The sequence below is a fragment of the Saimiri boliviensis genome, chromosome 6, assembly GCF_048565385.1.
Source record: "Saimiri boliviensis isolate mSaiBol1 chromosome 6, mSaiBol1.pri, whole genome shotgun sequence".
Lineage (NCBI taxonomy): Eukaryota > Metazoa > Chordata > Mammalia > Primates > Cebidae > Saimiri > Saimiri boliviensis.
The window spans coordinates 118,570,566-118,594,800 of record NC_133454.1 but is presented as its reverse complement, the minus strand read 5'-3'; the positions used below and the strand labels follow the sequence as shown (position 1 = coordinate 118,594,800).

The following is a 24,235-nucleotide window of genomic DNA, read 5'->3' as shown; positions in this document are numbered from 1 at the left end:
GGACAATGCCATCCCCAAAGACAGAACTGTTATGACTCATAACAATGAACCCCATGGGACAAGTGTCCAAGAGTTTCACTCCTTTCATTCTGGAAACAGCTTCCACCCTTATGCAAATAGGAAACCCAGAACTGGCCTTGACTGACAGCTTGCATGGGTATGGTGGAGGCAGGGTGTTTCAGCAAGGGTGATGTGGTCATTTGCCTGTGTTTCCAGTAAAAGGAAACTGGTATTGGAGGCCCAAGAGAGAGCAGTCAGGGAAACTGTGAAACATCAAGTCCAAGAGAGTGAGCAAAAAGCAAAGCCAAACTTTCTAGTGGAGGAAGCAGTAGGGTGTGGGGTCACGGTTGTTTTTTTTTTTTTCCTAAGTGCCCACCCCTGCAGCAGCGTAACCAGCCTGGGCTGGGGGAAAATTAGAATGGTTAACTGTTAGGCATGTAGAACTGTGTTTGGATGTTTAATATGGCATACATTCTTCAAAGTCCTGATGGTGTTTAATATTCCAGCCAACTCTCGTTTCCTCATTTTGCAATTAAATTAGCTTAAAGAGGAACTTGTAACTTTCAGAGAACTGTTGAATTTTCTGCTTCATTGCCTACTTTTTTTCCCTATTTAGTTTGCCTGAAGCTTGCTGGCTGCTGTGTAGGGCTGGTGTGTGGCTGGGCTGTCTGGGCCATGAACAGCTTCAGGGCTGCCATCCTCTTCTGGGCAGTGGCAGGATGGGCTAAATCAGGCAAGCCTCCAGGAGAGACAGATAAAGTTGGAGTTCAAAAATGCAAGAATGCCTTGAAACTACCTGTCCTGGAAGTCCTACCTGGAGGGGGCTGGGACAATCTGCGGAATGTGGACCTGGGACGGGTGATGAACTTGACTTACACCAACTGCAGGACAACAGAGGATGGACAGTATATCATCCCTGATGAAATCTTCACCGTTCCCCAGAAACAGAGCAACCTGGAGATGAACTCAGAAATCCTGGAATCATGGACAAATTACCAGAGCAGCACGTCCTACTCCATCAACACAGAACTCTCTCTTTTTTCCAAAGTCAATGGCAAGTTCTCCACCGAGTTCCAAAGAATGAAGACCCTTCAAGTGAAGGACAAGGCTGTTACTACCCGAGTTCAGGTGAGAAACCTGATCTACACAGTCAAAATCAACCCAGCCTTAGAGCTAACCTGGGGTTTTAGGAAGGAGCTCCTGGACATCTCTGACTATCTAGAGAACAACCGGACGAGGATGGCCACCTACCTGGCAGAACTTTTGGTTCTCAACTATGGCACCCACGTCATCACCAGTGTGGATGCTGGGGCTGCTCTTATTCAGGAGGACCACATCAGGGCATCCTTTCTACAAGACAGCCAGAGCAGTCGTAGTGCCGTGACCGCATCTGCTGGAGCTGTCTTCCAAAACATTGTGAACTTCAAATTTGAGGAGGACTATGCCTCACAGAATGTCCTCACCAAGAGCTACCTCTCAAACAGAACCAACTCCAGGGTGCAGAGCATCGGAGGGGTTCCTTTTTACCCAGGCATCACCCTCCAGGCTTGGCAGCAGGGCATCGCCAACCACCTGGTGGCCATCGACCGCACTGGCCTGCCTCTGCATTTCTTCATCAACCCCAACATGCTGCCTGACTTGCCAGGTCCCCTGGTGAAGAAGGTGTCACAGACGGTGGAAACTGCCATTAAGCGCTATTATGCGTTCAACACCTACCCTGGCTGCACAGATCTCAATTCTCCCAACTTCAATTTTCAGGCCAACACAGATGATGGCTCCTGTGAAGGAAAAATGACCAATTTCTCTTTTGGTGGAGTTTATCAGGAATGCACTCAGCTCTCAGGGCATGAGAATGTCCTCCTCTGCCAAAAGTTGGAGCAGAAGAATCCACTCACTGGTGCTTTCTCCTGCCCCTCTGGCTACTCCGCAGTGCACCTGCTGTCCCAGATCCACGAAGAGGGTTACAACTACCTGGAGTGTCGTAAGAAGTGCACCCTCCACATCTTCTGCAAGACGGTGTGTGAAGATGTGTTCAAGGTGGCAAAGGCTGAATTTAGGGCTTTTTGGTGTGCAGCTAGTAGCCAAGTACCAGAAAACTCAGGAATGCTTTTTGGGGGCCTCTTCAGCAGTAAGAGCATAAACCCCGTGACAAATGCACAGTCATGCCCAGCCGGCTACTTTCCACTGAGACTCTTTGAAAACCTCAAGGTATGTGCCTCTCAGGACTATGAGTTGGGAAGCAGGTTTGCGGTTCCCTTTGGTGGGTTCTTCAGCTGCACAGTTGGGAACCCCTTGGTGGATCCTGCTATATCCAAAGACTTAGGGGCACCGTCTCTGAAAAAGTGCCCCGGGGGCTTCAGCCAGCACCTAGCCCTTATCAGTGATGGATGCCAAGTGTCCTACTGTGTCAAGTCCGGGCTCTTTACAGGAAGGTCCCTGCCCCCTGCCAGGCTCCCACCTTTCACTCGGCCACCCCTCATGAGTCAGGCTGCCACCAATACTGTCATAGTGACCAATTCTGAGAATGCAAGATCCTGGATTAAAGACTCCCACACCCACCAATGGAGGCTGGGAGAGCCGACAGAGCTGCGGAGGGCCATGAACGTCATTCATGGGGATGGTGGTGGTCTGTCAGGAGGGGCTGCAGCTGGGGTCACAGTGGGGGTCACCACCATTCTGGCTGTTGTCATCACCCTGGCCATCTACAGCACCCGGAAGTTCAAGAAGAAAGCTTATCAGGCAATTGAAGAGAGGCAGAGTTTGGTTCCAGGCACTGTAGCAACTGGAGACACCCTGGACCCAGCGCAGGTGCAGAGTCCAGCTTAAATCTCTCCCCGAAAATGGCTTCTCTCATCTCCTACCAGTGTGGTCATTTCTGATCACTCTGTTTTCCTAAGTATTGAAATGGCAAGTGCCACCAAAAGTAGGTGTAACTTTGTGACTTCTTGTTTAGGTGTCTGGGTCAGGAAATTCATATTGTTACATGGATAAGAGGGGTTGGGGAGAGTGAACAGCTGGGACTAGAAGCAAAAGCCATTCTGGGACTAAAATAGGAAGCAGGTGTCCTTTCCCGATGTGTGTTGCTGTCTTCACCTGAATGCATTTGTGTAAAAATAGAGGAGAGTGTTAATGTTTGGATTTGGAAGCTCTGAATTTACTCTGAAGTTTGCCACTGCTTCCAATTTCTGAGCTCTAAGAATTTCTGCCTGTAAGAACTACCCTCTTTTTTTTTTTTTAGACAGTCTCGCTCTATCACCAGGTGCCAGGCTGGAGTGCAGTGGCACTGTCTTGACTCACTGCAACCTCCGCCTCCTGGATTCAATCAATTCTCCTGCCTCAGCCTCCCGAGTAGCTGGGACTACAGGTGTGCGCCACCACCACGCCCAACTAATTTTTGTATTTTTAGTAGAGACGGGGTTTCATCATGTTGGCCAGGATAGTCTCGATTTCTTGACCTCATGATCCGCCCACCTCGGCCTCCCAAAGTGCTGGGATTACAGGTGTGAGCCACCGCGCCTGGCTCTATTTTGATTTTTAAACAGCTGTCTGAATTTCACAGTCTTAGAGCCTGGAAGAGCCCTGAAAAGACATAAGTCTTGCTTGGCTACTGCTTTTTAACTTTGAGGGCTCCGTGTTGACAGTGTTATCTCCTTGGGGTCACCTCAAAAACATCTGAAAAGAATGATGTTGCCTGTGCCAATTCCACTTTTTCCAGCTGGCCCATGACGAAGACTCACTTAGACCAGACCACTCTTGGACTTCTCAATAGTGTCATCAAGTCCTCAGAAAATATTTTAATTCATAAACTTCTATTAGTGAGTTAAAGAGGAAGGGATGATTTGGAGACAAGGAATAAGGAAAAACAGGTAAAAACTGAAAAAAATTTGAGGGTAAAAAAGGCAAGAAGTTAAAGTAAGCCCACAACTAAGTTTTACTTACTCTGTAGAATCAAAACAGAGTAGATAACACCAATTATGCACCCTACTTTTTTTCCAGCAGAAAGGAAGCTGACATGATCAAATCCATGTTTTCAAATGAACTGAAAAAGGCATCTAGCACCATTTTGTGTTATCTCTTTGGGGTCACCTCAAGTTTATTTCAGTTCCAGATGGAGCGCCCTGGAGCATCTAGCAGGAGGCATGATCCTCAGCTGGCAATAGTTGGGACTGTGTTCAATTTTAATATCAATCACTCCTGATTGTAATTACCTCCACTACTTTTATGATCCCGCTACAATATTTGTTTAATGATACTGTTTATTCACTGAATCATATGTCATTATGGAGTTATCTTCTGTGGAGGATGACTGTTCTCTTTGTTAATGTTCACAATCAAGATCCTGGGCTGAGAAGAGGCCCTTCCCCAAGGAGTTTGAAGCATTACAGAATGTGGGAAGGTGGGAACCAGGACACCCATTCATTTCCAACTGAGACACAGAGAAGTTAGTCACAGAATTTGAGCCCTGCTCTCTTGACCGCTCAGCCAGAGACACTGATTTCTGTAACCCCTTCACTTAACCCTGCCCCTTAAGCATTAAAACAGTCTCCTAAACCTCTGAGTGTTTTGTGGGTTCTGGGTGTTTTCTACATTTTAGCCAAGCTAATCACTTATCTGCAAATACTGATTTTCCTATGAATTCTTTGAAGATTATTGAGTCAGAAAGGCAAAATATAGCACCCAATTCCCAGGCTTTTAATGCACTAACTGCCTATTGAAATGAAAAGTTCTTTATAAATGTATATTCCTACTAACAAGATTGCACATAAATATGCATTAAAATATGTACTAAGGAACTCTCTGCCCAACGGCTCATGCATATGAAGTCAGATCATGGGAATTTGCCGTTTGCATTCATCAAGCCTTTTGGCGGAGTCAGATACCTGATGAACAAGCTGACAAGCTCTAACTTCCAAGCCCTGGGTTCCTAACTGGTGGTCTTAGGCTGGGGTCAGTGGGGAGACCAAGCCTGGCTTCCAAGAAAACCACATTCCACATACTACCAGAAATAGACACAGATTTGGGTGACAAAGGTGGCTCTTCATTTGCATTTTATTTTTGTGTTCTTGTCAGTTTTGAGATGATTAATATTAAACATTTATTTGAGAAACAGCTTGGAAACAATTTAAACACACACTATATTGTAGTCAGGCAAAGGGACCTTTAAAAGTGAATATTCGTGATTTTAAAGGTGGTTTAACTCCCACATGTTCTCTTACTCATTTTCCCAGCCATGTGGTCTGTTCCTTTAGGTGAACAAAGAGGCTAGCCAGATCAAATGTGTGGGTGGGTAATATGGGGAAAATGTTTTTTTAGGTGGTCAGGGGGAGGACTTCCCCCACCCAGTGGAAGGGCTTGTGATTGCTTACAGACTCAGGGAGGTAACCCAAATCCCTCACAGATAGGTGCACTTATCTACAAAAAGCAGAAGGTCAACAACAGCAACAACTTTGTGGTTGTTCATTTGCCATTTATTGTTCTGCACAGACACCTCATGAGCACCAGGTGGCGATGTCCTCTCACAGAGCAACACCAAGGACTTCAAAACACTCCAGTTACAAACAGAACAATTCACTTGGGACATTCACCTGCCTCTTGCAGAAACCCAATCTAATGCCTGGACTACAAACAAGGAAAAGGGTTTTTTTTTTTTTTTTTTTTTTTTTTTTTCTTGTACCACACAAGCCTTCCCCCAATTTTCTCATGCACACAACAGTGCAATACCAAGATGAGGACTTTCAACCAAGTATAAAACCACAGAGAAGACCAAATTTTACAAAAAGGGGAAGAGAATGAAAACACAAAGGCACACACAGCCACATATACACAATGAAGCTTTTAGGGGATGAGCATCTGACAAGGTTTGTCTCCAATCCAATTTGTCATCCCTGGAGACTCAGGAAGGGAGAAACTAGGCTGCTGGTGCTACGACCAGGAAACGGAAGGCATGGAATCCCCTAAATAGGCCAGGAGAGCACAGCAGGGCTTCTGGTGGGAAAACACCCTGTGTCAAGGTAGTGCATGCACAGGGCTTGGCTGGCAGGGTTCTCACCAAAATCCAGACCACACCTTTCCATTTTGGCACAAGAGAAAGGGCAGAGGAATGCTCCCTGCCTTGCCTGGCACAGTGTTAGAAAGGAAATTCAACATCACTACAGCCCAGAAAGCCACACAGGAACAGCACGAGGATGAGGTAGCCCCTACTGGGCATCAGCAGAGAGGACAAGAAATGGGGCATAGACACAATCAAATCCTAGGGGGAAAGGCTTGAAGGTATGAAGACTACCTCTCCAAGTGGTATTGCCACGGGCATAGTGGCTCCCTTTCCATCTTGAGTCCTCTTCCTTCTGCTCCTGGTCACCCCCTTCCCCACCTATACCTTCTTCTGCCTAATGTGGGGAAACTGGTCTCTCCCCACTGCCTTCTTCCATTGTGAAAATCTATCTTCTCTTCTTCCTCACCTCCTACTGCCTCATTGTGTTTCTTCCCGGGGACCCTCAGCCTATTTCTGCACCCTTGCAGCTAAGAAGCTCAGCAGATACTTGACCAGCGTGCTGAAGGCAGAGACGGCATGAGGCTCTCCAGGTAATCTCTGGTACGTGGTAACCTGACAAAGGGCACGGGTGTGACATTAAAACCACAGGGATATCTTTTCCATTTAGTTCAGGTGTTTCCTTCCTAACTGTGGCAGGAAATTGCCCTGTGGTGCAGTAAGCTGGGGACTAGTCTCCTGGTTGGCTGGTGAGATACAAGGGCTGCCTGCTGACAAGAGATACAGGGACAAGGATGGCAGAATGATTCCTCCCATCAGAGCTCCCTCTGGTGGAGCTGATCAACGTCCCTGCAGCCATTTGGAAAGGGAGCAAAGGCTCAGCACCAGCACATCCATAGAACTGGGTGACAGGCAGGTGAATCCACTGTCCACACCAACATCAAAATGGCTGGAGGCCTAACAGTAAGCAGCTATGGGGCTTGCTGGCTTTTATGAAAGCTCGGCCTCCGGTTCCCATCTAAGTACCATTTTTGAAGGTTCTTTTGTTTCCATTTTTCTAGCATCAAAAACCTTCCAAATATTATGAAATATATATGCATATATATACGTCAAACCCCCAAAACTTGAGGTATATAAATTCAAATTAGTATCCAGAGGAACTTCCCCCAAACACATAGTTCAAAGAACCCACTTTCAAAGGGGGAATTGGGTTTCCCTTCTTGATCCCCCCTTTTCTCCTCCCTGGCTCCCAATTCATTCCTTACTGGGAGCCAAAGGCAACAGGAATGTTGGGGAGGAGATAGGGCCTTGGGACACAACCAAGATGCAGATTGGACCAGACCATATTGTGGTCCCAATCCCATTAGAAATGAACTAAAGAGGCTCCCTCCCTGCTCTAAGTCAATCTATAATAGATGAGGGAGATGAGAAGCCCAGCAGCTCTGGGCTCTGATTACCAAATTTGTATGGAAACAGATTGAAGCCTTCATAGAAACAAGACTGGATGGAGATGACCTCTGATCCAGTCTTGAAAAGAACTATAAAAGGATGAGTCCAGCCCTCACCTCATTGCATCTCCCCAGGCACAGTTCTGTCTCCATTGGGGTTTCAGTTCACTATGGGATAGGTTAGCAACAGGTGAGGAACGTCAAAGGACCACAGTCTCACTATTGGATCCCCATCAGAACTGGGGTTTGGCATCTTGCAGAACAGAGTGCAGAGACACGATGGGCCTTCCCATCAAGCTGGCCCAGGGATGCACACACGTCCACACACACACACGCATGCACAGACACAGAGGGCACAGAGCCCAGCGTGGGCTCCACTCACAGTGACTTGATGAAACTCATGGAATCTTTGAGCTGGTCTAGAATGAGTTGGGAAGAAGGCTGTGGGCTCCTCTCCCTGAGGACAGTTCAGATACTCAGTGGGACTCAGGCTCTGGTTTGATCAGAGAGGGGATAGAAAGAGCATCATGGGATGCCACCCCCAAGGAAGAATTCCAGAGTCCCTTCATCCACATGAGAGAACCAGATGCCTCTTTGAACAGGTCAGAGCTGTGTGGAGGAGAGGAGGGCCCGGAGAAGCCAAGGGCTGTGATGAGAGCAGAATGTGCTCCCCGAGGCTTTTCCTTCTCTGACCCTCTTGGGAAGTCATGCTTCCTCGCTCTACACCAAGGCATCAGTTTCTGATGTCACAGAAGTTTAGCGGTTCACCCCTTTGTCCCCCAACCTTGCACAGTGAAAGCTCCCTGCCTCCAGCGGAGGAGAGAATAGCAGAAACTCCACTCTCAAAGCAGAGTGGAAGAAGCAAGAAGCCAGCTGAGGCAAGAAACCCCAGCTTCCAAATGCCCAGGCACTGTCCATGGGCATTGTGTCCATGGTCCTGGGTGTGCTGACCATGCCCCTACTTTGGAGGTGGGGTAGGGAGGGGATTCTTGCCTACCCAGCACCAAAAACTCCATGGGAACAGACCCAGGATGGCCCTCATCCCATCTCCCTTTGTGTGGATGAGGTTTATGAATGATGTCGCTTTATTCAGTCTGGCTCCCCCTGTGGTTGGGAGGGACGAGGGATGGACACAGGACAGGAGGGGAGGTGAGAAAGTTGGGAGGGCACGACACCAACTTCTTCTACATTGATTCACTCTCCCCACTTCCTGTCCTGCAGTCCCCACGGCCCCTCCCACCTCAAAGCTTTTCTCGCCTCAGTCCTTCTCCTGGGCAGTGCTGTCCTCAGAGATGCCCTGGGCAGCCAGTTCAGCCAGCACATTATCCAGGTAATTGGCATCTGGGTAGCCATGGCCAGTGAGATTAGAGCCAAACTCTGTCTTGTGGTGGACCTCATTCCAGATGACGGTATCTGACTCGCCCGTGGTGCTGGAGGTGCCAATGGCAAAAATGAGGCGGCGATCCCAGGCCACGAGCAGCAGCTTCAGAACCTAGAGGGACAAAAGTGGGACATGAAAGGCAGACACTCATGGGCAATCAAACACCATCCTTTGGTAGAGAGTAAGCCCAAGGGTCCCATCCCTTCCTGCATCATGATGCTCTCAGTAGCCCAGGGGAAAGAAAGAGATTTGGATTTGGAGTTTGGGAGCTAGAGGCTGACTTCTGGCTCTGTCACTGAATAACTGTGTGACCTTGGAGAAGTTACAGCATGTCTCTGAACTTTAACTTTCTTATTTATGAAATGGCAGTGGTACAATTTGCCTCTGAAGATTGTGAACATCTTACTGGGTACTACATGAAAAGTATTTTCACACCAGTGCCTACAATGCACTACTTGATAAATGTTATCTACTAACATAATGGCTGCATTTGGAAAGATAGAATCTAGGAGTTGAAGGCGCTTGTGATCTGAGAACTTCTGAAGCTCTGCCCTTCATTACCACACCACTACCTCAATGTGGTATTAATTTATCCAAAGCTGACGTGCAATATTTATCTAGTGACATCTTGGAGCACTTTGATTTTCTGTAGGTGAGAAAACTGAGGCTCAAAGAAAGTTTTGGGGCCTGTAGAATGTTCTAAATCAGTTAAATTTTAAAAATGTTTGTTGAGCAAGACTAATGCCTAACGCCCTGTTCCAGGCCTTGGTCAGAGTAGTGTCCAGCATGAAGAAAAAACATCCAATAAAAAAGTCTTGGGTTCAGAACTGAACTACTATAAACATGGTATGGGCTGGAGGAGAGGAAACCATCATAGTATTAGTAATAATAAAAGCAGACATTAGAAATATGAGCGGCTATTTCCTGAGTGTGTACTTTCTAAGTGCTGGGCAATGAGACATGTAATCGTTACAGTAATAAAATGATATAGGTATGGCCGTGTGCCACATAGTGACATTTTGGTCAATGACTAAACACATATGCGATGGTGATCTCATTGGATTACAATAGAGCTGAGAAATTCCTATTGCTCTACTACTTACTATACTATACTTTTAATCATTATTGTAGAGTGCATGCCTACTTATTGAGAAAAAGTTAACTGTAAAACAGCCTCAGGCAGTTTCTTCAGGAGGTATTCTAGAAGAAGGCATTGTTATCATAAGAGATGACAGCTCCATTCCTGTTATTGCCTCCAAGGCCTTCCAGTGGGATAAGATTTGGAGGTGAAAGACAGTGATGCTGATGATTCTGCCTGGAGTAGGTCAAGGCTAATGTGTATGTTCATGGGTTCATTTTAAATAAAAAATTTCAAAAGTAAAAAAAAAAAGTTAAAGTTTTAAAAATAAAAAAAGCCTCTAGAACAAGGATTAAAGAAAATATTTTTCTGCAGCTGAACAATATGTTTCTGTTTTAAGCTGTGTTGTTACAAACAAGTCAAAAGTTAAAAAAATTAAAAGGTTTATAAATGGGGAAATCACAATAGGCTAAGGTTAGTTTATTATTGAAGAAAGAAAGGTAGTTTTATGTAAATTTAGTGTAGTTTAAGAGTACAGTGTTCACAAAGTCTTTAGTAGTGTATGGCAATGTCCTAGGCCTTCACACTCACTCACTGATTCACCCAAAATGACTTCCAGTCCTGCAAGTACCATTCATGGTAAGTGCCCTTTACAGATATACCACTTTTATCTTTTATACTGTATTTTTACTATACCTTTTCAATGTTTAGGTATGTTTAGATTCACAGATACTTACCATTATATAACTTCCTTCTAGTATGCAGTACAATAACATGGTGTACAAGTTTGCAGTCTAGAAGCAATAGACTATACCATATTGCCTAGGTGTGTAATAGGCTAGACCATCTAGTTTTGTGTAAGTACACTCTATGATGTTTGTATGATGATGAAGCTGTCTAATGATAATGATATCCCTGTCATTAAATGACAGATAACTGTACTCTCATTATCCCCCTCAAGGAAACAGAGGCTCAAAAGATAAAGACTTGCTTTGGTCTCATAGCTGGTAAGTGAATGGGGGTGGTGGGTTTCGGGGATTGATTTCAGGACTGCCTGACTCCATAGCTCATGGTCTGAATCACCATTTTGTTGACTCTCAGATAGGAATCAGTATAGAATTCATGGAGGAGGCTGCTTCTGAGCTGAGTAGTAAAGGAAGGGAAGGGAAGGATTTGAGGTATGTCAATAGAGAAGAATGTGTAAACATAGTAAACAAATATAAACTCAAGGCATGGATAAATTACAATTGCTGTCACTATGCTGTGCATTTTACAAAAGATATTTTCATTTCATTTTTTCAACATCCTGTCCATACAGATGGAAATCATCACCACTATTTTACAGATTAGGAAACTGAGACTTCAAGACATGAAGTTTCATGTCAGTTCCCACAGCTAGTAAATGGCAGCAATGGGACTTGAACCCAGGCTGGTCTGGCTCCAAAGCCTCTCCTCTAATCATACCTCAATCTACAATGAAGCCCAAGGTTAGGGTACTGGAACAGCAGATGTGAAGGAGAAGAATGGGAAATTAGTGTGAGGAGAAAGTTTAGCCCACACTGCAGTCGGTTTTATATGTCAAGTTGAGAAGACTGCACTTTGTTATTTCTTTATTTTTCTTACACACGAAAACCTTGATTCTAGAAACTCTTTGAGACACCGAATCTGGCAGGAGATAAAAGATGAAGAAGTCTTATCTATGTTGGTGGTGGTAGGGTTAGAAGAGGGGTCTAGTGGTTTGGAAGGCAGTGAGTGTGTGGGGAGGAATGAGCTAAATGGATGTGATGGATAAGAACAGGAGTCCAAGAAGGTTAGTGTGCCCATCTGGGTACCAGGGATGCTGAGTATGTCATTGACATAAAGAGGGAGGCCTGGAAGAAAAGCAGCTCTTGACAATAGGATTCTAGTTGTAACTGCAGGACTTTACAGCAGAGACATTTTGCCAATAGTTGGGATGTAGCTCCAGGGCTCAAGCACAGAAATCTGGCCCTTCAAGGCAAACGGTATTAAGAATTGTCCTGACTTTTAATCTGGAGACACTGCACTGGCACATCTCGATGTGGTTGATTATCTATTTCCTCCAAAATACCTGCTTCCCACCTGTAGGGAGAGACCAGATCCATACCCTTTGACATGAAACCCAAACTGCCTCCTTGTAGGCAGGTCACTGTCCCACCGCTTGTCTGGCTTGCCTAGGACTTCTTGAGGCCTGTGAGGATGAGTGAAAGTAACAAGCAACCAGGAACTTTTAAATGGGATGATACACTTCCAACCGGGTTCTCTGTCCTCTGCCCCCTTCCATGGGAAGGGCACGGAGCAGAGAAGGGATGCTCCTTCCACCTGGGATCTAGAACAGGAAGACACGTAGAACCAACTGAAGCTGCTGCTATGGTCTGAATATGTGTCCTCACCAAATTCCTATGTTGGAATCCTCACCAGTGACAGTATTAGAAGGTGGGGCCTTGGAGAGGTGATTAGGTCATAACAGCAGAACCCTAATGGATGACAGCAGTGCCTTATAAAAGAGGGCCCAGAGAAACTCCTTGCCCCGTCTCCCATGGGGGGACACAGTGAGAAGGCACCATCTACGAACCAGGATGGGTTCATATAAACAAGTCCTAGCCAGACACCAAATCTGCCAGCGCTTTGATCTTGGACTTCCCACGTTCCAGAATTGTGAGAAATAAGTCTGTTGTTTATAAGCCACTTTGTCTACGGCACTGTGTTACAGCAGCCAGAACAGACTAAGACACTGACCCATAGCAACAACATAGCCATAGCTACTGACATGCAAAGTACATGACAAATAAATACTTGTTGGAGTAACCTGTTGAAATTTGGAGAGGAAGCTCTCTAAAATACATTTTGCCCAATATTTCCCCTAGCACTCCCTTTAGATCAATGATTCCTACTTCTTTTGAGATCAGGAAAGATTTTGAAAATCCAATGATTTTCTGGCCTCATCCACAGAAATACAAACATAAATTTTTATTCTAAATTTAGAGTTCATAGAACCACAAAAGCCTGATCACAAATCACTAGAAATCCAGAAACCCAATGATTGTTTTCCCTGTCCTTTTGAGAAAAGGACAGAAACTCTCCCCAAAAGGGAAAAAGTCAAATGATATGAAAGTCCACAAAAAGAAAATAATCTACCTATTAAGATCCCTGCCCCAGACCAGTGTTTCTCAAGCTTTAATGTGTTGTCAGATCAGCTATGCAACTCATTAAGATGAAGTAGTTTCTGGTTCTGCATTTCTATCAAGCTCCTATGTGGTGCTACTGGTGCTGGTCCCAGGACCAGCATTTAAGCAGCAGGGCTCTAGACACAGGATCTTAAAATAGATGAATTATTGCCAGTAATGCCCTAGAGAGGAAACAAACAAACTGATATGGTTTGGCTGTGTCCCCACCAAAACCTCATCTCGAATTGTAGCTCCCATAATTCCCACGTGCTGTGGGAGGGACTCAGTGGGAGATAACTGAATCATGGGGGTAGTTTTCCCCATACTGTTCTCTTGGTGGTGAATAAGTGTCAGAAGATCTGATGGTTTTATAACGGGTTTCCCCTTTCTTTTTTTTTTTTTTTTTTTTTTTTTTTTTTGAGACAGAGTTTCGCTCTTGTTACCCAGGCTGGAGTGCAATGGCGCGATCTCGGCTCACCGCAACCTCCGCCTCCTGGGAGGCAATTCTCCTGCCTCAGCCTCCTGAGTAGCTGGGATTACAGGCACGCGCCACCATGCCCAGCTAATTTTTTGTATTTTTAGTAGAGACGGGGTTTCACCATGTTGACCAGGATGGTCTCGATCTCTTGACCTCGTGATCCACCCGCCTCGGCCTCCCAAAGTGCTGGGATTACAGGCTTGAGCCACCGCGCCCGGCACGGGTTTCCCCTTTCACTTGGCTCTCAATCTCTCTTGACTGTCACCATGTAAGACTTGCCTTTCATCTTCTGCCATGATCGTGAGGACTTCCCAGCCACATGGAATTGTGAGTCAGTTAAACCTCTTTCCTTCATAAATTACCCAGTTTCATTTATGTCTTTATTAGCAGTGTGAGACCAGACTAATACACAAATGAAATGTCCTACTCCCACCCCAACTACAGAAATAAAAATTAAAAAAATTTCTAGTCATAGCCACACCCTGCCTATGGTTGACTCAAATTTGACCTTGTTACTGTGTACATCTAGAGTCACAGTTAAAAGAGTCACAGTTCTCTTTGGTCTGTACATTGTAAGAAGCAAAACTTTGGACCTTGACGTAGAAGTCAACTGTCCGGATCTATTCTAAAACCTAGTTCTATGTGGAAATCCCCAGACTTACTTTTCTCCCTTTCTCGCTGTCTGGAAGGTAACAGTGTCGTGGGAAGCCTCGGGCGCTAAAACTCTTCCCAGGATTCGGGTGTTCTGGTCCCTGAAAGCAGAAAGCAAGCAAGCAAATGGCATTTTTCAAAATATTTCTGATAAGAGGGGGGTTAGGCTGTGACTAATTTCAATAACGATGACAATAATAATGCCCCTAGAACCTCAATGGATAATAGACCGACAAAGCAGTGTGAGTGGTCATTTAACACATTTCTGCATCCTTAGATGTTGGTTTAGATGCAGAGCTGCTACCTCGCACTGCATTAGCTGGAGCCCTCTCTTGGGGTTTTTGTTCTCCATCTCTTTAAGGGGAATGATGCAGAGTCCTTCGCTCTGCATGGGGTTGTTATAAACGTTAAGTGAGCAGTGCCTGATGTGCGGTAAGAGCTCAGTCCATGGGGTTGTTATAAACGTTAAGTGAGCGGTACCTGATGTGCGGTAAGAGCTCAGTAAATGTTAAAATCATCGTCCATCATCTTCATCATCTATTGTCTTACAGAAGAAAAAGGGTGCAGTGCAGAGAAGATCAGTGGCTTCTGTAATATTAGTAGCTTTGCTAAAATTGAAGCCCAGGTTTCCTGAGGCACACTCTAGATTTTTAACTACTCAGAATAAAGAAAGTGCCTCCAAGCTATGAGCCATGCCATCAGAATTTTCTGAACGATTCTTGTGGATTTTCTCCTTCATCCTCATGGGGTTTTGTTTGTTTTCTTCTTTACCAATAGCAATTGGGATAGTCAAGACTAAAAATCTTCTAACAGCATTTCAACTATTGCCACTCAATACCCCTATTTAGTAAGTAGGCAGGCTCTGGCCACTGGGTGAGGAAAAAACTGAAGCACAATTGAGTGAGAACAGGCTTCCTAATCAATGCCCAGAATGGGTCCACAGCTGTCTTTGAGAAGCTCATGAAAAGGGACAAATTTTCTCCTGGTAACAATGACCATATCCCCTCTTCCCCATACAAAGGGTTGTCTCTAATTTCTGAGTATCCCTGACCCCCTCAGGACCGGAACCCTCTTAAAAGACCCCTTCTAGATTCAACCAGTATGATATTGATAATTGCATGCAGCTCTTGGCAGAAGCTCTCATGTAGATGATCAGCAAATATGTCCTGGCTGATTAAATGAATGAGTGTGGAAGAACAAATGAATGAGAAACCTGTAAGAAAAAAAACAGATTTTTCTTTTTCTCTTATTATGGACCATGGTTCCAAAATGGTAAGAAATTCTGTGGTTCTCCATTTTTTAAAATAGCTAACATGATTCAAGATCACGTGTGGTTTGGCACGGTAAATGCGGTGGGGTCTCTCTCAGAAGGGAGAGGCCACTGTGAGCTGAGAGAAGCAACGATGCCTACTCGGAGATGCAGAATCCAACAGTTATGAATTTCACATTCACAGGAAATCCCTGCAAATTTACAACCTTCCCATGGCCGCGGCTGTTTCTAAATCAAGCTGCCTGACTGAAAGGCCAATTCTAACCATGGCTCTGACTGCTCCTGATCTGCCTGGGACTACCGCTTGTGTGGCCAACTCAGATGCCTGTCTGGCACTGACCCAACATGGCTGTACCCTCCCAGCTCGTTGCTAAGTGGAGCAGTCACGACTCTGCCTCAGCCCAGCCCAGCCCGAGTATCTCCCCAAGGGAATGGTTCTCTGCAGCAAATGCAGAGCTTGAAGGTCTCAACTCCTCACAGAAGCCCATGCCTGTGTGGTCCCTGGAAACTTGAGTAACATGGCACTGAGTATCCTGCCACTTACAGTCAGGGATGAATGCATATCCTAACTGTGGAGACCTACATTTCCCATGATGCGAGCTTGGGTTTTTCAGGAAGAGCCACCGGAGCACCCATCAAGGCAGCATGCACCACCTCTATCCCCTAGTGTAGGCTCTCTGCTCTTTAATCCTGGAGGAAATGGCAGCCCCACCCTTCCCTTTGCATGCTTTGGTCTGTTCTACTGCTCACCAGGCCATCGGCTGCTTCTCCCAAGTTCTGTTTTTTCATTCACGTCCCTATCACCTTGACTCACCGCCTCCGAGACACTCCAGCAGACTCACCTGACCCCATATCCAACCACGTCTCTCTCTTCCTTATGTTGGCCTTCCCTTGTTCAGGCCCCATTCCTAGGGCCTGGACCATGGCAGAGGTCTTTTAATTGGTCTTCTTCCCTCTGGTCAACCCCCACTTTTTTGCCTGACTAGCCTTCATAGAGCATAATTCAAATCACACCATGGTCCATATTCTTAACCTCACACTCAATAACTGATGAGTAAAATCCACGGCCCCTGCCCTGGTATTCAAGGCCTTCTGTGATCTGGCTGCAACCTCCCTCACAGCCTAGTCTTCTCCCTCCACCTCCTTTATGCTCCCTCCCTCTACTTCCTTGCAAGTCTTGAGCCGCAAATTAAACCCTTCCTTCTTGCCCTTCAGTACTCAATTTTTTCCTCTACAACTCTGTTACTTCCTCCCACTAAAAATGTTCTCCTCCATTTCCTTATGTCTTTCTAGACTCAACTAGAGAATTCCGTGCACTTGAAAGTCCCCTCTGACCTTCCCAGACAGACAGACAGACAGACAGAAATAAGCCCCCCTCCTTCCTATGACAAGCAGGACCTCAAATAATGCTGACAACCAGGTATTGAACACCTTGGTACTGTGCCCTTCCTTCGCTATGCATAGGAAAACGTTATCTCATATCCTCACCAAACCTCTGCCATTTGGGCTCCTGGCTGCGTTTGTGAAGAAACCAAGCTCAGCGATGTCGAGGGACTGTTGCCTAAAACAGCTGTCTCCAACCATTTTGGCACCAGGGACTGGTTTTGTGGAAGACAACTTTTCCATGGACCAGGGTAGTGGGGGATGGTTTTTGGATGATGCAAGAGCATTACATTTATTGTGCTCTTTATTATTACATTGTAATATATAATAAGATAATTATTTTTTGAGACAGAGTCTCACTCTTTCACCCAGGCTGAAGTGTAGTGGTGCAATCTTGGCTTATTGCAACCTCCACCTCCCAGGTTCAAACAATTCTCCTGCCTCAGCCTCCCAAGTAGCTGGGACTACAGGTGCACCACCACGCTTGGCTAATTTTTTTTTGTATTTTTAATAGAGACGAGGGTCTCATCATGTTGGTCAGGCTGGTCTCGATCTCCTGACCTTGTGATTCAACTGCCTTGGCTCCCAAAGTGCTGGGATTACAGGCGTGAGCCACCACACCTAACCTAAAACAATTATTCTTAATGAAGATCAGTGGGAGCCCTGAGCTTGTTGTTTTCCTGCAACTAGATGGTCCCATCTGGGGGTGATGGGAGACAGTGACAGATCATCAGGCATTAGATTCTCACAAGGAGCGTGCCTAGATCTCTCGCATGCACAGTTCACAATAGAGTTTGTGCTCCTATGAGAATTTAATGCCCCAGTTACCTGGCAGAAGGCAGAGTTCAGGTGGTATTACTGGCTGGCCCACCACTCACCTCCTGCTGTGTGGCCCCTATGGTGGCCTGGGGGTTGGGGACTCTTGGGCTGAAGGCACCAGCTAATAAAGACTGGGCCAGGAAGTGAAACTCAGGTCCATCAGACTTTGAAGACATTATTTTCTCACTTTGTGTACATTGCATCTCATAGGTTTTGTTAGCAATAGGCATTTATCTTCCCCTGACTGGTTAGTAAGTCCCTCCAGGAAGAACCATGATTTATTCACTGCTTTTTACAAGTTACCACAACTTCCTGTTTTATTTCCTCCTCACCAATTTTCACTATCTGGAAGTACCTTGTTTATTCATTTGTTTCCTTTATGGCCTTCCTGGTCCCACTAGAATAAGGGCTTCAGGGAGCGAGGACTGCATCTATTTTGCTCATTGCTTCTCCAACATCTAGAACATGTCTGGACAGTAATCCGCACTCATATATTTGTTAAATAAAAGACAAACTGGAAGAAGAAAACTAGGAGGAAGGAAAAGAGGCTAGACGAATTAATATTTGCTAAAGAAATACATATAGTCAATGCCCTAGAACACTCAGAAAAAGCTTCATTGTGTGAAGGAAGGTGCTACGTTTGTATTTAGTCAGGAATAGTGTTCAAATGTGTTCTTCAGGACTTTCAGAGAATCAAAAGAGGAAAGAAATGCCCTCCAAAATCAAAGTCAAGTATAGCTATCAAATTACAAATGCAAATACCATTTGAAAAATTCCACTTTTGGAAAATAATTCTACAGATACATTCACAGGTGTACAAGGTGATTCATTCCGGCATTATTTGTTGTAGACAAAGACTGGCAACAATCCATATGCCCATCAAACAGAGACTGCTGAATGCAAATAGTGGTACGTTTATACAATGGATGACTACACTGACACAAGAACGAGGAAGCTGTCTCTATACTGATGTGGAGAGATCTATAGACTATATTGTTAACTGAAAAATGCAGGGTGCTGAACAATGTGCCTAAATGTCACTGTTTGTGAAAAAAATGGGAGGGGCGGATGCAGTTCTCTGTTGCATGTGCACAAAGAATCCTGGAAGGATCCATAGGAAAGTCAGAACAGTGGTGATGAAGTCGGGGGATGTGGTGTCAGTTGGTGAGGCTGGGTAGACGGGGAACAAGTGTGGGAAGGAGACTCTTCATGTGTAACATTTTACCTACAAACACCTAAAACAATAAAAACTGAGGGCTGGGAGAAACGCCCACCTAAGAGAAAGGCTCACCTGAATGCCAGGGGGGATGCTGTAGATGATCCGGATGGTTTTGCAGTCCGGGTGGCCAGGCAAGGAGTGGGGGATGAGGTGGTACTCCATCTTCCCCGGAGGCTGGGTGCCTGTCTTCACCCCGTAAATGGTCTTGCAGGTTGGACACTGTAAACTCCCATCCTGAAAGGCCAAGGCCAGAAGAGCCAGACTGAGAAACAGTTCTGGTAATAACTTCATCACCCAGTCCCAAAAGGTATCAGAGATAAAGGTGCACCCTGATGAGTGACAGATCTTAGTTTTTCCCTTCCAGCCCAGTTACCCAGGCTATTTCTGCTTTCTTCAAAGCAACAGGTGGTAAATTCCACAACTGATACCACACTTCGAGCTGAGGGATATGTAAGAGAAGCCCCTGTCCCTGAGGAGGGGACCATATCACTAGGGCAGGAGCATACACTGAGAGGAGCATACACAAGAAGTCATTATTCAGCCACTCAATACCAAATGGATGGAACAGACAGCAAGACCAGGAGAGCAGCAACTGCCCAGTTCCTGAGCATCAGAATCGCCCACAGAGCTTGTTAAGCCTGGCCCCATCAGGTCCACTGAATCAGAACTGGGAAGCTGCAGAGTGTAGTGGTTCAGACTACAAATGCAAAAATCAAACCACCTAGATGTAATTCTTAACTCTGCCATCTGCCTGCTGTGTGACCTTGGACAAATTAATTAACTTCTTTAAGTCTCAGTTTCCCTTATAGAAGAAAGATAAAAAATATTGGTCTCATTGGGTTGTTGGGAGAATTAAATGAGATAATCCATAGGAAGCTTTTAGCTTGTGGTATATCTAAATGTTATTAGCACTTTTATAATTTCTATGGAAAGACTGATGCTCATACAGGTTTGGAAACTACTGCTCTGAAAAAAGAAATCGGCCACTAAGAGCTAGAGTAAATGAGGATAACTTCAAGAAAACGGTCCTTGATGAATAGTTATGAATTTGCTTAGAAGGATGGAGTATAACATCTGCACAGATACCTAGAAGAAAGAATGATGCCATTCATTAAAGTGCTTTAAATCGTACTATAAAGAGTTTAACATTTCTTGTTTCATTTAGACCACAGCTTCTGACCCTGGCCTGGAAGAAATTATTAGCCCCTTTTTTTAGAGAGGGGAATTGAGGCACGATAAGATTAAAGGACTTGCTGCTTGTCAGGGTGTGAGGTCTATTTAAACCCCCCACTTTACACTGCAACTCAGTGGCTCCGTTAGTGGGAAGAGGCAGTTCTGGATGCAGGGATGGGCAGGGTTATGGTTTCACTGCAGGGCCTGGTGAGGACCTGGGCGCCAAATCCTATTCCCAGGCTAGCAGAAAGGAGGGGTGAAGAAAAGGAAGGCGCACGGGCTGGGAGTGCTGTGTGTGAAATGTGCTGCTGCGCAGCTGGGATGAAAGCTTGCCAGGATATCCCCATCTCCTCAGGAAGACAGGGATCCTCTGCTGAGCTATTTAGGGACTTCTCCACTCTATTCACTTAAAGCAATAGCTCGTATTCGGCGACTATTCTCCGAAACCACGCTCCCGCTCTCTGCTTTGGCCTTGATTTGCTTCATGATCTAGGGCGAATCAGTCCCTTCTTCCTGGGCCCTTTTCTCTCATGTGTTTGATAAAATTAAAACGCATGCTTCAAAGTATTCATGCGAAAGAGAATAAAGCATAGAGTCTTGAGAAATATTTTTGAAAGCCCCATGGAAATAAAAGCAGGGTTACCGTACTCTTCTTGGATATAGGCATCAAATAGGGAACAAATGTGCTAAGAAACCCCTTTAAGCCCAAAATAACCTCTTGAAATGCAAGATGCCAATGAAAGCTTTTAGCCCAGGGTTGGGAAAGTGAGCAAGTGATCTGGATTTGCATCCCCCATCAGTGCCTGACCACCAGTATGAGCTAGTCTCTCAAGGACAACAAGAAAGTACTTTGGGAACTTCAATCAAATAGGCTACCTGAAGATGAAGGAAAAAATTATAGCCTTTAATACAAAGGACGTATCAATTTGAATAATAATAGCCTAACACCCCATAAAGCAGGTATGGTTTTCATCTCCATTTTCCAGATGGAAAGTGAAATCTCAAAGAGACTGGAAAACCTTGCCCAAGGTCATTCAGCTAATGAGCCCCGATTCAAGCTCAGGTCTCCCACCTCTCTTGCCTCTCCTTCTTTCCCACAGTAAGAGACATACAGAACAGACCCTGAAATCCAGACATACTTCTTGCTTAGTGAGAGGTTGGGAGCCATCAGTTATATCTCAGACTCGAAGGTAATCCAAGCTTAGCTTGGGGAAATAAGTAGTATTCAAATTCATGGAAATGGGGAGTGAAAGTTATCTCAGGTACAGGAAAGAGCATGCGTCAATGACATAGGAAATGCTCAGACATTGTAAGGAGATCATTGTCACCTATGGGGACTTCCAGATTCCAAAGAACCAGCTCAATGAGATATCACTACATTGTCAGATAATAGACAAGCATTCCCAAACAGCCTTACCCTCTTCCAACATTCTAGGGCAGGGATTACCAGGTGTACTGTGGCAACAGTCTTTAATATCTTTGAAAGACCAGTCAAGGGTGTTTCGAAATTGTCAAAGAAAATTATAGTTGAAAATCACTATCCCTGGAGAAGAAAAAGTGATTGCAAAACCCATTTACAATGCTGTGAATGAATACTCAGCATGGGTCTAGCGCTGTGATAAGAACTTCCTTCTCTCTCACTGATGGGGACACACTTCACCTAGCAACAGGCCACGAGAATGGGCCACTCCCCTCAGAATCCCCATAGACAAAAACCCACCCTCCTCTTAGACCTGACACCAAAGATTGAGAATTAGATAGGACAGCCCAAAAGGGAAGGTGAAGATGGGTTTCACCAGCACCATAATTGAGTGAAGAACTGATCGTGCTGAGAATAGCCAAGATCATCACTCTTGCCTAGGGGTACCTCTAGGACTCCTGAGATCACTTGGGCAAGGGCCCTGTAGGGCCTTCACAATCTTGCTACTCCATAGCCCAGTGTGAAGGGTGGCAGGAGCTCCAGAGGCTGGCACTGACCTTGTTCCCATTGTTGTACATGGCGACCAAGCAGTAGATGTGGTAGACGTGGCCGCACCTGGACAGCTTTCCCACTAGGTCAGGCTTGACCGTAGGCTGCGGGCCCTTGTAGCCTGAGGGGGCCGTGAGGCGTTCCATGCAGATGGTGCAGTCCTGGGGAGGGGGAGACACAGCAGAGAGGCTGTCAGCTCTTACCCAGCCTGGGACATACCCACATGATCTCAGAAGTCAGATGAACTGTTACCACTTCTCTTCTAAAAAGCCCACAAATCAGGGTGTATATGCTTTCTGGAATCTAAATATCATTTTGTCTTACTTTACACAACATCCTGAAATAATTCCTGGTTTGGATGAACTTGGACTTATCACCTAAATTATTGCAATCTTGAGGGCTGTGACAATGCCCTGTCCTGTTTTGTCTTAAACACATGCTGTCAACAGACCCACTGACAAGCTTTACTTAAGGTGAACTTGTAAAGGAATGTAAAGGAATTGTATTTTAACTGTACCAGAGAGACCGCTGTTTAAATAAATGTCCCACGGGGTTTCTAAACCTCAGAACTATTTACATTTTGGGCAGGATGATTCTTTGCTGTGAGGACTGTCCCGGGCATTGTAGGGAGATTAGTGCCATCCCTGGCCTCTGCTCTACTCACAAGATGCTGGTGACATCTCCTCTCCCGTGAATCATGACAAGCAAAAAGGTCTCCAAACATGGCCAAATGTTCCCTCAGGGACCAAACTGCCTCTGGTTGAGAACCACTATTCTGTTACAAACTCATTTTAAGGTGAGTTCTTGTGGCTTTTCTCTGTTTTCCTTTTTTCTTTTTCTTTTTCTTTTTTTTTTTTTTTTTTTTTTTTTTTGATAAGGAGTCTCGCTCTGTTGCCCAGGCTGGAGAATAATGGAACCATCTCAGCAACCTTTGCCTTCTAGGCTCAAGCGATTCTCCTGCCTCAGCCTGCCAAGTAGCTGGGATTATAGGCACCCGCCACCACGCCCAGCTAATTTTTGTTATTTATTAGAGACAGAGTTTTATCATGTTGTCTACGCTGGTCTCAAACTCCTGATCTCTGGTGATCTATCTGCCTCAGCCTCCCAAAGTGCTGGGATTACAGGCATGAGCCACTGTACCTGGCCCGTAATGTTTTTCTTAAACTGAGACTGCATGTTAAGATAGCTTAAGATCAACCAGCACTATGCTGAAAGGGGAGGTGGGAGAGGTGCAGCTGCAGCTCTAGACCGTGGATCTTTCAGCCTCACTGTCAGCTCTGACCCGGCCTGTAGCCATGAGAGCTTGGAAAGCAGCCCCTGCCATATCCTGTAGAAACTGACAATGGCAGAGGGAATGTTTGTGGGTGACGGGGAAGGTGAATCCCGCTCTCCTAACCCTGAACTCACCTCATCTGGTGGGTGCCGGACTTTCTGCAGATACTTTTTTAGCACTTCCTCTGGGGTTTTACCTGTAGAGACAGGAGGTTCAGTGGGCCACCAAGGCAGAGGTAAGAGAGCAAACATCTTGCCACGTTAGGTATGGCAGATGGGGAAGTTATAAGGCGAGTCAAAAGCAAAAAGGGGAGGAATTCCTTCTGCAATTGAAGTGAAGCACGTGGAAGAGAGTATGGATTATAGAAAAGCAATGAGATGGTTTGATAAGAAGGTTCTACTTCTTGTAGTCCCTTTTCTGACATCTCTCTGCCTATTTTCAGCAGACCCACATTTTAAATGAGATGAGTTGGGTGGGTTTCTCTTCCTTGCAATCAAATGATTCGACCACAGAAATGAAAGCCCTCTGTAAACTGTTACAGGTTAAATAAACACAGGCAGTCTTACTGCCTTCATTTTACAGCTTGCTAAGTATAGTCTCAATTTATAATGTGGTGTCAAAGTGAGATTATTTTTATGGGAAACAAGGAAGTTATGATCCACGGCTCCAGAACAGTCTTTCCTGGCTGTGGACAGCACTGTCACTGCCAGCAGGCACAGCCCGGCTGCAGGGGGAGGGTGATCCTCTGGGAAGTGCCCTGGGGGGTTGCAATGATTTAGGGATTTTGGAGGGGACTGGACTTGTAAAAGGCAGCCCAACCTGAAGGTAGAGGGTAGGATGATATTGCCTGAAAAATGTTCAGTGCCTCCTTGGGCCACTCCCTTTAATTTCTCTAAGCTTCTGTTTCCTCACCTATGAA

The 24,235-nt window shown here is 45.4% G+C and overlaps 2 protein-coding genes across 3 annotated transcripts in view; one reads left to right on the top strand and one right to left on the bottom strand.

Moving 5' to 3' along the window:
- The first annotated feature begins 479 nt into the window (after positions 1–479).
- Positions 480–4,031, top strand: MPEG1 (macrophage expressed 1). Its single transcript, XM_003920163.4, has one exon. The coding sequence runs from the start codon at positions 676–678 to the stop codon at positions 2,824–2,826; it is 2,151 nt and encodes a 716-aa protein (XP_003920212.1). The 5' UTR covers positions 480–675; the 3' UTR covers positions 2,827–4,031.
- A 1,000-nt stretch (positions 4,032–5,031) lies between these two features.
- DTX4 (deltex E3 ubiquitin ligase 4) overlaps positions 5,032–24,235 on the bottom strand; it is a 44,473-nt gene continuing 25,269 nt past the window's right edge. For both annotated transcript variants that reach the window (XM_074401519.1, XM_003920454.4), the window contains exons 5-9: positions 23,451–23,512; positions 22,052–22,204; positions 18,974–19,135; positions 14,222–14,311; positions 5,032–8,929 (exon numbers count right to left, since the gene is read on the bottom strand). In XM_074401519.1, the coding sequence (XP_074257620.1) occupies positions 8,696–8,929; positions 14,222–14,311; positions 18,974–19,135; positions 22,052–22,204; positions 23,451–23,512 (701 nt within the window). In that variant the 3' untranslated portion in view covers positions 5,032–8,695. The remainder of the gene's footprint in view (positions 8,930–14,221; positions 14,312–18,973; positions 19,136–22,051; positions 22,205–23,450; positions 23,513–24,235) is intronic.